This window comes from Macrobrachium rosenbergii, chromosome 27, assembly GCF_040412425.1.
Source record: "Macrobrachium rosenbergii isolate ZJJX-2024 chromosome 27, ASM4041242v1, whole genome shotgun sequence".
Classification (NCBI taxonomy): Eukaryota; Metazoa; Arthropoda; class Malacostraca; order Decapoda; family Palaemonidae; genus Macrobrachium; species Macrobrachium rosenbergii.
Window position 1 is genome coordinate 34,712,780 of NC_089767.1, and position 17,566 is coordinate 34,730,345.

Genomic DNA, 17,566 nt, shown 5'->3' on the forward strand with positions numbered 1-17,566 from the left:
TTAGCCACTTCTGTTAGGCCTGTCCTTTATTACTCGCGTAGGATACCGGAAATTAAAAACAACAGCAAGCCTCCCAATGTACTTTTTTGCAGAAGGCACCCCTAGCCTTTTACATTTACCGAGTCTATACTCGTATTGAGTCTGTGTGGATTAAATATTTGTGTGGAAGTTGTATGAAAGGAAATATATGATATGGCACTTAGCATGAAAGGGCAGCAATGTGCTTACGACAGCTAAGGGCAAAAAGACTGTCTATGCTTGGTGTGGAAGAGATAAAGGGCAAGGGATTTGCCCTTGGCGTGTCAGGTAGACTTGAAAGTACGTGTGAAAGGTTACGCATGTTAGGCCTAGGATTATGAGACTGAAATTAAATGACTTAACCATGTTAATATGATTCATTCAATATAAAAAAGTTTCTCTGAGGGTTGTGATGTTTGAATGTAAGAAAATAGGCTTTTTCTGTAGAAGGCTGTTCATGAATATACTTAAAAATTAACAATTAATGAGTAAAAGTTTGGTAAATTACGTTCGTAAAAAGTGGCTGGGAGTTCAGGCAGATAGAGGAATTTGCAACAAAATAATAAGCTTTGATAAGAAAGAAAGGTTTCTAAGTGTGCCTGTGAATGTAATCAAGATCAGTGTATTGAGAAGAAACCGCAGTTAACACTTGAGGAGGATTGAAACTACGGTTTAGACAAAGGCGTAGCTGTAAAAAGTTCAAGAAAGGAGCGATTGAACCAGCGCGGCGTGGGATACTGTTTTGGTTCCTTTTTATTCAACAAAAAGAAGTATTATTCATTACATACTATCTTTTTGGCAGAGTAACTTGTGATAGCCATGTCTGCAAATTTAAGTTTTGTTACTGTAAAGGAAGTATAGACGAAAGGTTCGTTCCCCGTCCTGCTAGGCTAGGTCATTCTGTCTTCTTTGTTTCTCTGGAATCTGGATTCTAAAAAGCTTGATTATCATTATTATTATTATTATTATTATTATTATTATTATTATTATTATTATTATTATTATTATTATTATTATTATTCATAGCTAGAAAGCTTCCACTTTTTCGTAATTAACGGTGAGGGCTAGGTCTAGGGTTTGCAAGTTCACCACAAAAGTTATAGCTTAGACGTCGAAGTATATCTCTCTCTCTCTCTCTCTCTCTCTCTCTCTCTCTCTCTCTCTCTCTCTCTCTCTCTCTCAAGTAGGTTAAATAAATGCAGTTCCGTTCACAAAACAGAACTGGACAAGAATTCCTTCTCTCTCCCCGTTCAAAGCCTTGAGTCAGTTGTTTGTTGTAAGATCTTTTACCCTTTTTTCTTATATAAATAAATACACACACACATATAAATCTCTGACTCGCATCAGGATCGAACACAGGTCTTTCAATTGAAAGGCAAGGGCGCTGCCCACTAGGCCACACAAGTCAAAAACAAGTTGGAACGTGTTCCAAAATCTTTTTGACTTGTGTGGCCTAGTGGGCAACGCACTTGCCTTTCAATTGAGAGACCTGGGTTCGATCCTGATGTGTCAGAAATTTATTTCTGTTTCACACGTGGTTGTGTGTTGATTATTTTATCATATTCCCACACACACACACACACACACACACACACACACACACACACACACACACACACACACACACACACACACACATATATATATATATATATATATATATATATATATATATATATATATATATATATATATATATATATATATACGTCTAAATATAAGGTCTGCGTGATTCAGCTTGGTAGTTCACGCGATGGCAGAGATAGTGAGTCAAGAGCACGTATCCGGCATTGTTCAGTTATCATACTATAGTGTCACCGCGAATTAATTTTCGGTTGGCTTGTGATAAAAACACTTCCCTTGTGCTTACCGGCATCCGTCTATTTTACTATCAAAGCTTTTTTTTTTTTTGTTTTTGGAGCAACTATGGTCTTTTTCTCAAAGACAGGAAGTCAGATACGAGCGCCGGTTTTAGAACGCATCCGAAAGATGAGAGTTTTGTGAATGGAACTTGAAGAGGTGCAGATAAAGGCGTGTTTTATTGCATTTTAAACATTAGTCATTACGATTACTCATTCGAACGTCAATAAAAGTAATGATATAAACGCGTTTTATCTAAGGAAAAGCATAAGAAGCTCGAAAGTAATAAAATTTAATGAGTCTAGATTATGGACAAAAATAAAAGTGGTGAGCTAGTACTTTTGCAAACGGATCGTTAATGTTGCTATTCTGCCTTGCCAGCCTTTGAACAGCCATCTTCACTTTCTCACTGATATATGAATTAACACGGGGACTAGATAAATATAACGTAAAGATCTAGAGTGTATAAAATCGCCAAACAAACCTTTGTTCAAATTGGTATCTTTGCTTTTGAATTCCGCGTTGTCTCGTGTTACCAAGCGTATTTCATACAACTTATTTTATCATGCACAGTAACTCCTGTCCTAGTTAAGTACGGAATTATGGTTAATGACATCGTTCTGCTCACCATTAATAAATATGAGACGAATCCTTAGCAAAATCGTAAGAATAAGTTATATCTTCTCTACTTTTAAACTAACGACCATACACGAGACTATCACATTTTCTATGGAGCTGTCAGTTAATCCAGTTTTCTTTAAAACATTGGAGGGGATACTTTTTATGTAGACTTTACAACTTTTTGCACTTATTCGATACAACGTTAAAGTGTATCCCTATGTAAGAAACGTTCATTTAACAGTATCTGTCACGGATACCGTAGTGAAATCCTGTCATGATAAGTAATACTGATGTATAAAAGAAGAAGAAAAAGATGAAAACAAACGTAAATTAGCAAGCAACACAAACTTGGAAAATTTATTAAGCTAAATAAACTTACTGATCGCTAGAGGAGTTTACAAAAGTGTTTGTATTCTATTGTTGCCTTTTTAAAAAAGATTAATCCAGCTTTGAAAAGCCAGCAATGCCAGTCATCGTTACAGAAGCCCGTAAGTGAAGATATTAATCTGAAAAAGAAAAATAAGCGTATGTGGACCTCCTTACCCAGATAGGCCTATTGACTGGAGGGCCAATGTTAGATGAATTTAACGCCCATGTCTATAACCAAAGCCACCTTTGACAAAGAAATTATTTGGTTTTTGTTGATAAAGGTTTAGGATTTTTTTGGATGACAGGGACCAAATGAACTGACAGATTTTTATGAATAAATTTATCATTAATCATTAATTTATTAAATGCTGGGCAAATGAAATCAATACACATGAAAATACAATTTATTTCTCACACAAAAACCTCTTCATTTATGAATAAATTAATAATTAGCATGACTTTTTCACTGATTTCTTTAATGCTAGGCAAAAAATAAAAATTCAGAACACGAAGATTTATTTATTTAAAGTTTATTTCTCACAGAAAACCTTCAGTCGCTTTTTGCAAAATTACAAAGTTAAACAAGAAAACAGTGCAGCACTCAGATTTTGAAAAAGGTCAATTTTAACGAGATTATATTCCCCTCGTAGACTCAACAAATCGCTGATAACCAATTTTGGCTTGTAACACAAAAATATTATTTTAATTGTTCTTGAAAGAACTTGGGCACATTCATTATACTTTTTAAGATAAACTATTCAGACTTTCAACAGTTTAATAAAAATATTTACTTTCAACAATTTTATTAAGTATTTAGACTTTCAACAATTTAATACCTATGCTCATTTATCTGTAAGTTTGAAAAGGCTATGATGACTGTATGTTTATAAATAGATATGAGAGAGAGAGAGAGAGAGAGAGAGAGAGAGAGAGAGAGAGAGAGAGAGAGAGAGAGAGAGAGAGAGAGAGAGAGAGAGAGAGAGCATACTATAACTGCATAGTTGGGCTTTGTATTCGGTAACGAACGCCAAAAAATCACATTTTAATCGTCTAAATAAAACATTTTAAACAATAAACATCAAACATTTTACTTTGAAACGAAAAGTATTATAACAAACGTAATACATTACTACATTTTATTCCAATTAAGCTTTAAAGAAAAACTCTTTCAAAGTACTTGTAACATTATAAATAATATATCAGAATATTTAGTAAAATTCCAAAGTTAATATCCAGTAAAAAAAACTAATTATTGAAACTTATCATAAGAAATACTGTGGGAAATAAATGAATTATTTTTGCTCATGGCTACCGATAACAATTAAAATTCACTCAGATAACAGTAAAACTATGTCAGTTCACTTTAAAAAAAGATCAAGAATCATTCTCAGCACATATGACTAGAAAAATAAGCTACCTTAAAGACAATTTTTTAAAAATCTCTGTGGCGAGTTAAACATCTAATCAGTATATAATTAAATTATCTATCCTATTTTCTATTATCTGTTCTTACTGGTTCTTAGCACCATTTTGGAGTTTGGACAGATTAACACATTTCAGCTGTGGTCTAGGCCTATAATTTTCCTAGAAGCAGTACACAGTTTTATATATAGGATGTAGTTTTCATTAACTTATATGGCTACAAACATCACATTCTTCGGTAGAACCACATGAGATTCACTTGGCATTCATGAATGTTTATGTACATTTTTACACATTCCGAGAAACAATGACATGTATAGACAGTACACTAGGCCTATAATTTTCCTAGAAGTAACGGACAGTTTTATATATAGAATATAGCTGTCATTAACTTTTATGCCTACAAACATCACATTCTTTAAGTATAATCACATGAGATTCACATGGAATTCATGAATGTTCATGGAAATTTTTACACATCTTAATAAAAATTGACACGGATGGACGGGTTACGAACATTCCCTCGTCAGGAATATGAATTACTGAACGACTAAGATTCCTTCTCAACTCTCTCGCCTGAACACCTGAACGATCTCCCCCTGCCCTTTCCCCAAGGGGGCGTAAGGCCGAGGCTGCTTTGCAATGATGCAGGTCTTGCTTATACTGGCCTCCGGGGGGCGCCTCATGCAAGGGTTGACGTAGCATGACCTCGCGTGAGCCAATGCCCTACTCATGACGACGAAGTCGCCCTCGCAAGGCCCTACGAAGTAGTCGCAGACGAAGTCTGAGCTGCGTTCTTGGTCTAGGCAGCATTTGAGATGCTCGACGTGGATGGTGTAAAAACGATTGAGTCCTTCTCTCTTCACACCAACTCTCTCAGCTAACGTCCCTGTGACGTGAACGTCGTCGATCCAGAAGTAAGGTAATTTGGCAGCTTCTAGCACGATAGCATTTGCTGCGTCAAGCGTCATGGCGTAAGCCCACCCTGACATAAAAGGGGCGTAGTAATCTCCCGGGAACTCCTCCTCGCTGACGTACCACTTGCTCTTCACGTTCCTGACGGGCTTGGAATCCATCTGGAGTAATCCCAAGATGAGATTCCTCCTCTCAGGGTATCGCGTCCTTAGCCTGTCTCGAAACTGGTACAAGTCGACGACGATGTCGTCGTCCATCTTGATGACGTACTTGGCCGTGGGACAATACCTCGTCGCCCACTGTAGACCCATGACGTGTTTGTAGGTGAGGTTACGATAGTGCTCCTTGAAATTCCCCTGCACGATGTCCTTGTGCAACATGTTCTCGTCGTTGATGTACTCCTGAGGCGTCCTGCGATACAGGTCCTGGTCGTTCCACTCCGCCCTGGCTAGCAGGAACACCCGTCTCACCCCCAGGTCACGGAGGTCGGGCGAAGGAATGTTCTTGCGCATGCTGTCTCTCCTTTCCCTGTTGGCCGGATGCGTGTGGATGATCACAGTAGCGAAGACGTCATCCCTCCCGCAGACGTCGTTGTTAATCAAGTATTCGAAGTCTTTCAGGTCCAGCAGAGGGCCGGGTGTCGGATATAACGGACTTGCACTCAAGGGCGCTGGGTCGTGGTCATTCCTGCTCGGGAGGAAGCCAGCCCAAAGGACAATGAGGTAGAATGAGATTACAGTGAGAGACACCAACGCGAAACTCGTAGGGTGACAGCACCAGAGACCTGATCTGTTCGTTGACATCATTGGGCGTGACAAGGAATGTTTAAACTCCCATAATTGGTTTCTGAGGTATCTTAAGTTCATTAACATTTTCTTTCTCAGAGCATGAACTGGCTTGGTTAGTGTCTAAACGCAATTTGAGCATGTTAAAAAAACTCCTTTGTTTTCCAAAAAAAAACCTACATGTTTTTAAAAAACACCATGTTTTCAAGAAGCACCTTTATATTGTTAAAAAACACCTTTTATGTTAAAACACACACCTTTATGTTTTCAAACTGATTCATATTAAAAAACCTAAAGTTCTATCATTTTGATATATAGTGAGTGTTAAATGTATATCTATGGATAAAATTATCCAAAATCTTCAGTAATTTTACATTCACGAACATTTTGGGATGTTATATTAACAAGTGGTAATGAAACTTTCACTTTTCACGTAAGATAAGGTCCATTTCTACAAATAACATACACTACGTCATGTTTTAGACGATTTCACAGTTATTAAACGATACAGAAAAATGAAACTTGAAGAAACGTCATATGTAGTGTGTTTCATCCCAAAAACCCCAATGATGCGATCAGCTGTTTTCTTCCATTGTTTTGAAGGCAACACGTGATCTGAGGTAACCTCACCCGGGATTAGGTTCGTGACGTTTTCTCCTTCACAGAGTCTGAAAATGCAAAGATTTACCATTAAGAAAGCACATTTTAATTACAATTTACCATTGTACGCATCAAATCATTTCCCAGCAGAAGGAAAAGTTATGTAACTAACCGTCAGTACACCGAAAACTTCCCTTTTTACACGACCTTGAGAAATGTTGGGAAGTTGAAATCTCTTACCTTCGTCAGCACTGACAGCAGGAGCTGCCTGCCACTGGTCATCGTGTATTTAAAGCTGCCGTGTCCGTGGAAAGCCGGCTTCGACATTTGGGCTTTATTTACGGACGCGACAACGGACCCTGAAAAAAAAAGAATCGTTTTCGAACCAGTTCACACAAAGGGATTTTCTTCACCTTCACTCTGCAATATACACTCTCTCACACACCTGTACCTGTAGGCTCGGTCGCTATGACTACGTATAACTGTAAGGTAGCCACGCCCACCGAGTGAAATAGAAAACGAGTCTTCTGCTTAGTTTCAAGCTAAACTAGGCTAAACAGAATTTCTTTCTAGACGACAAATACCAGCCTGGAGAATTGCTCTTATCATCCTACCCAGGAGATTGGAAGACAATCTTTCCGTCAAGGCAAACTGGCTGTGTAAAGAAAAATAAAAAGTCCATTTTCAAACGGGAGATGAAAGCAGCTGAATCACGCTAAAAGACAAAAATAAAATGACAATTTGAGGACGAGAAAAAATCACTATTTACGAATCTGGGTCACGAATATTAAAGCATATTCTTCAACCCTTCATTAAAGATATACTGCTGTCATCATGTCTCTCGAATAGTGAGTCAATAAGAAAAAGCGGTGGTGATGCTTCCGCGAATTCTGTCTGGGGAACAAAAATGAGGTTAAAAACAAATGTAGGTCTATATACAGGTGGTTAAAATGCCCTAATTAAGTAAGTCTATTTTAAAAGTGAGCAAATTGCGTCAGTATGAAAAGTTCCATAATTTACCTGTTCACGTGTAAAGTGCCAAAATTAATCGCACCGATGATTGAAAATTACCCTATTATTCTGTGTGTGTGTAACCTTTTGCTCAAAGTGAATTTTGTCTACATGTACTAGAATTTAACTTTGGAAATATTTATACATAGTTATTACTATACGTGGAACATATGCTTGCATGCACAAACTGTATATGTGTGCGTACACTGTACATGTAACTCTGATTACATACGGAAACGATGTACCGAAAGGTAATAATCCCCGGGTGATTTAGGCATAGGTCTGGAAGCCGTAGTCCAACCTAATACTTACGCATGGCGAGGGTCAGTACAGTTGTTCACACTTTAGCCCACTTTCCTATAAGTAATAAAAAGTACATGACATATTTTTTCGTACATACAGACGGTTAATTTCATAAATTGTCTTCTGAGCTGTGTATGGCTAATGGTAAACTGCTGCTGATTTTTTACAGTAAACTTCAGCTGGCCTTTGTAAGAAGAAGAATGTTACCAGCTGATCGAAATTTTTCACACTAAAATAACCTAGGCTAATGCTCCCCAAAAACTCATATAAACCTTGATATTTACTAAAATCATCTTACTGATCACTATAAAGAGGTTGAGTCACCTATCCAAAGAAGCACGGAGTCACGGCCAAATTTAATGAGGTGACCAGGTGTATGTGATCAAAATCTGCCAGGAAGCACACGCACGTTGATGTAACTCGCTCATTAATTCCAGTGACTGCTTGACTACAAGGGTCAATGCCGCCCTTCCTAATTATGAGGCGAATATATACTCCTAATTATTTTCCCGCGAGAGGAATATTGACACGGGATACAATCACCCCAGTAGAATGCAACTCGCGTGCATCTGTCTATCTATCTATCTATCCATTGGAAATATCTCTTCCTTTTTAAAATAAATATCACATAAGATATATTGCTGTTTCTTCGTGTGATTTCGACAACAAGTATTAGGTGCTACCAACCTTCCTTATTCTTCTTCGTAGAGATCTAAAGTGCATAACACAGCAATTAGTACAATACTTTTCCAGTGTGTAAAGCAAAAGTTGACGTTTAATGGTGGAAATTGAACATTATCTACGGTTAACTAAGATAATGAAGTTGAAATAAAGTCACTGTGATGAGGTGGGAGACCGGGAACTGTGTTAGGTAACAGGTGTGTGTGGGACTGTGGTGTGGAAATGTTGCTTTAGGGAAGAACATGGCAACTTGTCCAGAAGTCTTCCCAGTATTATATAACCCCAGTGCATATCTGTATCCATGCCAATAGAAGAGTCTGTTGAGTTTTATGCGACATCATTACGTGAGTCTGTTGCAATTGTTTGTAAGTTTGAATTTGGAAAACTGCAAGCGTTCATCAGCACTGGACTATGAACTATCATGGCGCCAGCGAAACCCCTTCTATACGCCATTGTTTACATTTTTCAATGTTGGTTTTCATACAAGGTATGAGTTGCATCTATCAATTAGAAGTGTAGCTATAATGTAAACAAGTCTGTTGTTTTATTACTAATATTAGTATTAAAGTAACAGATAAGTTATAAAAATCAATTTTCTTCCAAAGACGTTGGCTAATCTTGTATAGCTTTCGAGACATAGCCTAGTCTCGAGTATGTGTGAGTGTGTGTGTGTATAAACAGGTAATACATTTGCCTCTTAAGGCAACATGTTAATCAATATACTGAACATGTTTAATACTGAATACTAAACCATGAAAACTGATAAGTAAAATAATATGCACAAAAGAATTGTACTCAAAATCTATATACATAATTCACATGACGCACATTTATAGGTACAGATGGTTGCTCTTAGCACGTTTTAGTTCTCTGTAAGGATATCCATAGTATATTGTTAGAGTCTCTTGATGTTTTACATCACATGCCTCAAACAATCCAATACAAACCCTTGTCTGTATGTGGATATGCACCTGGTGCAGGATTGGTTCAACTTGGAAATAAGGTTTTAAATTGACAGTCTCCTTATTGTGAGGGTTTTGAGTAGCTGCCCCTGTACACAATATGCATAGTGTCAATTTCTCTATGGTTGGTACTGTGGGTGGGTGTACTGTATTTGCGCTCTCATTGCTTAACCTAACCTCCTCAGTGGGGAGATATGTTTCAAGGAGGAAATGAAGAGGATATCATTGGTGTCTTCTGAAGGTAATAGGTCTGTGGTATAGCCTCCTTGTATTCATGCTGGCTCCAGCTTCTGTCCCTCTACCATTGGTCATTTTTCCCTGTCCCCCCACCTCTGTGAGGATGAGAGACAACGTTTGAGAGGGCGTGGCGTAGTGTTTGGACGCTGGGCATTCCCTGGCCTGTATCACTTCTCATACCCCGGTGCCTGCTGCCCCAACACGAACAAGGGCGTTGTTAAATATCTGACCTGAGTTGGGCAACCCAGATAAACCCTCTCAGTTTAACCTTATCAAACCCTTGTAGCCACCAATGACTTACAAAGACATAGTCGTTGCTGTTTGCTTTGCTTCTGAAGTAGTGAGAGAAGATAGAGGAACTATTCCCTTCACTGCTTCATCAGTTCCTGTCCAAGGCCCTTCTGCTATGTCCGCCTTGTCACTGGATGCCAGGGAGGTGGCAATGTCTGTTTGCATCTGTAAACTAACTGAAAGAATGACCAAATAACGTGAAATAATACCACTTTTAATCAAGATTTTTTCCTCAAGATGCGATTCATAATCAAATTTATGGAAGTTTATTATGTGACCTGTCGTTTTCGTGACCAACAGCAGAGGAAAATATCCTAGAAAAGGGAGGTCCCCCTAAAATAGTACGACTGGAGGAGTTTGTAAACAGCGAGTAAAGTTACCTAGGTCTACCCTTCAATTTTATCGTTTTCTATATCCAGAGAGAGGCAGAGATTACCGTAGAACAATATGTCTCTCTCATTGCTGAAAACGAACAATTCTCTGGAATTGCTCCCTCAAGAACTTAGAAGCATTTGAATCAGGAGCCCGATTTATTGCTGTTACAAAATTAAAGACCTCTGGGAAAGGTGAATTAAGTCAAAGGATACCGATTTAGTTCAATTTACGAGTATTGCAATGAAAATGTTTACATGTAATTTTTATGCATTTAAAACATTTTATTGTTCCGTTTTCCCATTTGTTAATTGCACTGTGATCTCCTTTTAGTCCTGTTTCCCCTTTTGCAGTTCGTCTGCTTCCAGTTAGATCTGTAACTGAAAATTTCATAAGTTATTTTTCACATTTTTATACAAAGTAGATTTTTGAAAATGTAAATAAGTTTTGTTAAATGTACTGTACGGTAGTTTCTAGTAACTGCTGAATTCTGTTTTCGTAAATTATTAAGCTTTATAACAATTACTTTGCATAACTGCAAATCTTATATATGTATATATATATATATATATATATATATATATATAGTGATTTGGATCAGACAAACGCTGTCATATCTCCGAAAACCAAGGCAGTTCATTGTGAGTGGGTAGACCCATTCAGTTCTGGATAATCCTTCCTGCTTTTCTTACATTGTATTAAAAAATAAAATCAGCACAGCATCTCTGTCTCTCTCGCTGAGAAAGAGAAAGATGATACTGTGCTGATTTTATTTTCAAATACAATGTAAGAGAAGCAGGAAGGATTATCCAGTAGAGCTGAATGGGTCTACCCACCCACAGTGAACTGCCTTGGTTTTCGGGGATATGACATCGTTTGTGCATGATTTAAGTAGTTTTATTTACAGGAAATTAAAAGAAAAAATATATATATGCTATGCGTGGGTGTATTTTCATCAAGGCCTATTGTATGACCAATTTTCCGAGTTTATTATTGAATTCCTTATTAATTGAACCACCCAAAGAATTGTTTAAAATGTAACATGGTTGCTTTTACCCCCAGACCCTCCTACAAGAAGACAACGAAATGGGCGCCCTCTGTGTCGACTTCGGCAGCCAATGAAAGAAGGCAACAGCAAGGTAGTGTGTGTCGGAGGCTTCTGATTGGCTAAGGAGCTCCTCCTTACGTCACAGAAGGTTCTTTGTCTGAAAACTCCCAAGTAGTTCTAAACATGGATGATGGAAGGTAGAGGAACGCTGTCGATCAACTGGAGGTAAGTCGGGTTGAACAAGATTTTCTGTTTAGGTGAATGGTGTTGGTTGTATAAATTGGCCTTCCATTACTTAATATTTCTTGATTTTAGGAGGGCTATTTGTGTTAACTACAAACTGACAAGTGAAAAAATGGAGACCACTTACTGGACCCAGTGATATCAGATTGGAATGGTTCTTTTAAAATGTTCAGGCAGGGTAGCTTCCCAGAGCAGAATGCCATTTGTGCAAAAGGGTTCAGAGCAAAGAAGTAAAACTGACCACGCCAGACATTTTGTTAATTTTCTGTCTCAGTTATGTAGTACCTGAAGGTATGTGACTGGCTGTCAGAAATGCATAGTGTCCTTACCAAGACCAGTGAGTGCTTAGGGGAATGTGATATTTTTTATTTGCTGAAAATTTTATGGGGTAATACTATATATTAGCTCCGCGCCTGTTTTTACCTCCTCAACTGTATTTTCTACACTTTTAGGGGTTCTGATACTGGCGGTGCATCTGTTTGTTGTCGGCCAAATGGAGTGTCCCTTCGTCGTGTTTAGTACTGGCCCGGGGGGGAGATGTTGGGTACCCATACGTTAACAAGTTATTGCACTTGCCGGACGGGATATGAACCGTTCGAAACGGACGTAGCCGTGCTCCTTCTTGTGAAGATCGCGTATGGAAACCCTTTGTTGGATGGACTTCGGGGGTTAATTACAGGTTAATTAGACTCGAGCGCCAAAAATGAAAGGTAAATTCATAATTAGCAACCAAAAAACTGTAGAAAAAGTCAAGTTATAGTGCCGTCGGCGACGCGGAGCTACCCTATTGTTCTACCTTTTGATATGCCCCTTGAAGGTAATTTAGCCATATGATGGGCCATATATGACAAAACATTCCGAAAACTATGCAGATGGAATTGCGATTTTACCGACTGGCTAATTTAATAACTAGCCCTGCACGGGCCATTGCCAAGCAAGGTGACTATGCCGGTAATTCTAAGCCTGCTGTCCGCGGTGAGCTAGACCATGGCAGTTGACGTTTTCCTGTTATTTTACTTGCTTTACAAGAATTTAAAGTAATATTTTGTCGGCCGGCTGTAATTGACCTTTGAAGACTACACTACCGACAGTGTAGATCTAAGCCGGCATTCCGCAGCCAGCCCACCACCCCCCTCCATAGCTAATACGGCAAAGTATAACCAGTAAACACCCCTAAAAATATAATCAAAAATACCAACCTAACGTACTGTAGGGCTGTTTACTGGTTACAATTTTGCCGTATTAGCTATGGAGGCGGGTGGAGGGCTCGCCGCGTTAGGTAATTAAAGTCGTGTAGTCTTCAAAGGTCAATTACAGCTTAGTTACAGCCGGCCGACAAAGTATTACTTTAAATTCTTGCAAAGCAAGTAAAATAACAGAAAAATGTCAATTGCTATAGTCTAGTAATATTTGTTATATGCATAATAATTCGAGTCTAACTCGAGCTTAAAGGACTTCTTCCATAAATCCGTTACAATTGATTTTAGTTTGTATGAGAAGGGTTAAAAGAGAAATGGATGCAGGTATACTCTGGGGAGAAAATGGGAAACTTCTTGACCTTGATTATGCTGATAAAGTGTTGATCTGCAAAGGACCAGAAAACATGCGGTGTGTGCTGGATTGTCTGGTCAGTGTAGGTCGAAAGGTTGGTTTGGTCATTAATAGTGGAAAAACTGAAATCAAGAATATGAATATTGAAAATGCACAGGATTGTCTAATTGAAGGCATGGTTGTTAAGCAAGTAAGTTTAAATATTTAGGTACTTATTTAGATAAGGATGGTTCTCTTGAGCACAGAATTTATGGAAATATTAAAAAAGGCTCATTAGGCAATGGGAATGCTTAAAAATTTTTGAATAGCAATTTTTCTGTGCATACAAAAATCCAGAATTCATAAGGCAATGGTTAGGAGTATTTTGATTTATGGGCATGAGTCCTGGTACAGTACAGTGACTTTGGATAATAAATTCATAGCATTTGAAAATAAGGCGTCCAGAAGAATATTAGAAATTAATTGGAGGAATAGGATATCAAATAACAGAATTAGAAGTAACGGGGGTGTAGTAGGTCGATGAGTATGTTAAGGTCTCACGCTAGAAGTGGCTAGGCCACATGCATAGAAGACAGGGAATAGTACGAGATACACCAGGGTGAGTTGTCCTTGGTAGAGGTCGAGGTAGGCCAGAGGAGACGTGGTTGAGGACAATGAGGCGGTTAGCCTAGGACAGTGTGGTGGCGTGAGTTCCTATAGAGGCCCTATGTATCGCCGTGGGTGCCACAGGAAATGATTGACATAGGAGCAGGTAGGACTGTCTAGATAACTGATTGTATACACCTACACTAAGCCTGTTTTGGTTCTTGGGGATATGACGAAGTTTGGCAATTCCAAATTAGTTTTTTTTTTATTAGGTACAGATAAAGTATGCTATGAATGATTGAATTTTCACATTTTATGGTCGTTTCAGATTTCGTAAATTCTATAGTAAATGAACAGTTTTAAAAGATGCTGCTTCACACGTGTGTGTGTGTGTGTGTGTGTGTGTGTGTGTAGGCAGCTTCTGGTTGGCCAGAGCTGCTTACGTCACAGTAAGTTCCGTGTCGAAAAACTCGGTAGTTCTGTATTAGTCATTTAAGGAAAACTTGGCAAGAGTGTGCAGTTAATCTGGATACTTTTTGATCGAGAAGTGGACAAAGAGAAAATGAAACAAAGTAGATTAGGCTACCAGGGGAGAACGTACGAAAGTTTACTAGGTAACTGTGGCAAAGTTCAGAGAAATACTATAGAATTGTTAAATGTTTTCGATCATAGGTATAGTTCCCCTTGAAAGTTTTATAACCTTGCCTATATTTAGTGTAGCCTCTCACCTGTTTGTTATTAGGCCTTCATACCTTAAGAGAATTAATATTTCCATTTTCCTTTTTCAGATTCCCAGTGAATAGTCATCAGCGGCGTCCTCTATGCGTCTAGGCTTTTGAGTAACCCCAGATCTGCATAACTGGCAAGAAAGGTCGAGGGGTCAGTACTGGAAAAGTAAGTTATTGAGAACCTTGATGTTAAATTCTAATAACTAATTCAGTAACAAATTAGTGGGGAATTTTATCCTTTCTGTGGTGTTGGTTTAACAATAAGCCTACATGTACAAAATAACCAGAGGTTATGGGTTTAGCTCCTGAAATCTTTGAAATGGTTTTCTTTGGACGTAAACGCACAGGAAATTTAGGAAACCGTAATTTCATTGGCTTTTTGGTAAGCATTTTTGGCAAGCATTTTTGGCAATGTAGTCGTAAAAGAAAATCTAGTTTTATCATGGTTCATTGGCTATCGTCAATATTGGATCTGACCGGTGATTATGCAAAGCAATTTTGTAGACTCAGACATCTTGGCCTTCTGGGCTGAGAAGAATGCTGGGATTTGAAGGTCATTTTGGTCACTGACCCGCTAGGTTACAAGGGTATCTTGGTGATATTCCTTAGTAAGGAAGTTAAAATTCTCCAGAAATATACTTCCCCATCTGTAGCAAGTAAAAAATCAGCTGCGGTACTGAAAAAGAAACCGAAAACAAAACGAACCAAGAAAAACGGAAACTTGGTCCCCATGTACATAATGTAAGTCGACAGGACCTGTCCAAACCACGCCCATTAGTTAACATGACCTTTTATGCAATTGCAGGTACTGCTCAGTAGAATCTATCCCCATTTTTGTAAATACACGTCCATATTGCAAGTGTCGCAAACTTCTAAGCTTGAAAGTAAAAAACATTGGCTTGTAAAGTGGAGCATTCCACTACTGTGGCATGTACAAGAAAGGTCTTTAGACCAGCTTTTTGTAGTGATTTCCAATGCTGAGAGCGAGAGAAGTTAAAAATTTGAGGCTGTTTCAATAGCAACGCATTGCCTAAAGAATATATTGATTGTGAAAAACACAAGTAAGCTACATAATGTTTAATATAAGGTTCATGTATATGCTAATCAGTTTATTAAACACACTTTGACGTACACCATGTCTGAGAGGGCCGAGAATGTAAAAACCTTAAGCATTTTTATAGTCACAGATATGGCGCTGCATGCATATTACGTAGGTGGAAGAGTTATTTTAAGCAATAATAATCAAAATGAAAGGTTTTCCATGAAGTTGATATGAAACCTTATCCACAAGCCATTGAAAAGTCTAGACCTAAAAAGTCACTGGCCAACCCTGTCATATTTAGCAGACACAGATGTGCCCACGTGCTTAACGTAGGTTTTGAAGTTCATCTTGGGATCAGTGTAGTTGCGTTTTCAACTTGAAGAGAGATAGATCAAACAATCAATTGCCATAGTCATCATTATCAACATCAGCCATGTCTGTTAAATGTTCAGTTCTTGATGTAATAGGTAGTCAGGGTAGAACTCAACTCAAAAGCGACTTGGTTTATTATATCAGGAGGCCCTCATTCGGTCCTTAACCCCAAGAAACTTCATTAGGCTTAAATTTTTTAGGGTTTCTCAGATTGTTTGTCCAAGATTCTTTGTTTTGTCGAAAACTTACAGAAAAAATGCATAAGATAGTACTTACTTTATATAGGCCTACTTCCCCAATTTTATGTAGGTGCCAGTCCGGGGTTTGCTCCTAGAGGTTTAAATAAGTACTGATAATTGACGTAATGATAGATCAACGAGCACCATTGCGATTAGCCATTATTCGAATGGAAATATTTTTGAATCATTGACTGATCCAACTTTTATAACCCCAATACCCACAGTCGATTAAATGATCTGAAAACTATGTAACAGTCTTGTGATGACACTACTTTGTATTGTGCATAGGAAATCGCCATCCATATCTATTTTTGCAAGCCTTCCTGTTGGACATAGTTGGCTATTTAGCCGTTAATTTTGGTTTATCACTTTATCATAACGTTAGTGTTTCTTTTATTGTAGTTATTAAAAGTTAGTGCCCCGGGTATGGCTAATTTCTCAAATTTTGTTTCCTTTAATTATTTATGGGCGTATCCTTTTTTTATGGTTTCATCAAAAGCATTATTCTATATTAATTGAATGCTTAGTAGCCAGTACCTAGTAGTTCATGCTCTTGATCAGTGGTATCGAGTCTTTATAGTAATACCATGAACTGCTTCCCGTTGTGTAGACCCCAGCCTATGAGGTCTCGAGTATGTCATGCTTGTCCAAATTTCTGGCACTTTCAAGTACTGCAGTTTTATCTTGGGCTAACTTTAGCAGGGTTCTCTTGATTTGCTTTCTTTTGGGGTACTTCCTATGCTTTAGTGACATTTGGGGTGGTATGTATGAGTTTTCTGTCAGGTCTTGACCTCAACTAAAAATACCATAATATATGCTCGTCTTAATTCAGTGCTGTTCACTGACATTTTCTATTCTCTGACATTATAGAAAATCTTTGTGTTACAAAGATGCAATTTAAAACGAAATTTATACTTTCAGGTCGACTCGTCTACGCGTTGATCCAGAGTCATTGGGAAGCGAAGGCATGCGTCATGAACTAAAAAGGGGTTCCCATCCCTGGATTTCCTAGGAACAACGAAAAGCGATTTGTCAACCAGTGCATCTAGTGGTCTCTCAGCAAGATGACTACTTTATTGTGCCGTTGGACGCTATTGGAGAAATTTATGAATTACCAAGAGTCCCTGCAGTAGGACAGACTAGGAGATCCGGGTTGTACAATGAAATTCCATTATCTGCAAAATTCATAAAATGATGCAGTTAAGGTGACTTGTTAAATTAACAAGCTCGTTTATACTGTGCTACTACCATACCATTTTCAGATCCTCCTTCGGACTTTCTGTATTAAGTGAAATAAGGCTAATTAAAATT

The 17,566-nt window shown here is 38.1% G+C and overlaps 2 protein-coding genes across 7 annotated transcripts in view; one reads left to right on the top strand and one right to left on the bottom strand.

Moving 5' to 3' along the window:
• LOC136853600 (uncharacterized) overlaps positions 1 to 17,566 on the top strand; it is a 192,795-nt gene extending 175,229 nt beyond the window's left edge. For 4 of the 6 annotated variants that reach the window (XR_010857501.1, XR_010857503.1, XR_010857505.1 and 1 more), the window contains 3 exons: positions 11,510 to 11,720; positions 14,663 to 14,768; positions 17,177 to 17,566. The gene's annotated coding sequence lies outside the window, so the exon portion shown is untranslated. Of the gene's footprint in view, positions 1 to 5,916; positions 6,057 to 8,801; positions 8,930 to 11,509; positions 11,721 to 14,662; positions 14,769 to 17,176 lie in introns of those variants that run through there. The other 2 variants (XR_010857502.1, XR_010857504.1) reach the window with 2 other exon arrangements.
• LOC136853603 (beta-1,3-galactosyltransferase 4-like) lies at positions 3,374 to 7,071 on the bottom strand. Its single transcript, XM_067129353.1, has 2 exons — positions 6,831 to 7,071; positions 3,374 to 6,658 (listed from the first exon to the last, which is right to left on the bottom strand). The coding sequence occupies exon 2, from the start codon at positions 6,075 to 6,077 to the stop codon at positions 4,854 to 4,856; it is 1,224 nt and encodes a 407-aa protein (XP_066985454.1). The 5' UTR covers positions 6,078 to 6,658; positions 6,831 to 7,071; the 3' UTR covers positions 3,374 to 4,853.

What these genes read in the sequence shown, in the direction of transcription:
- LOC136853603 (XM_067129353.1), bottom strand. Translation starts at nt 6,077, where the DNA reads ATGTTAATGAACTTAAGATACCTCAGAAACCAATTATGGGAGTTTAAA.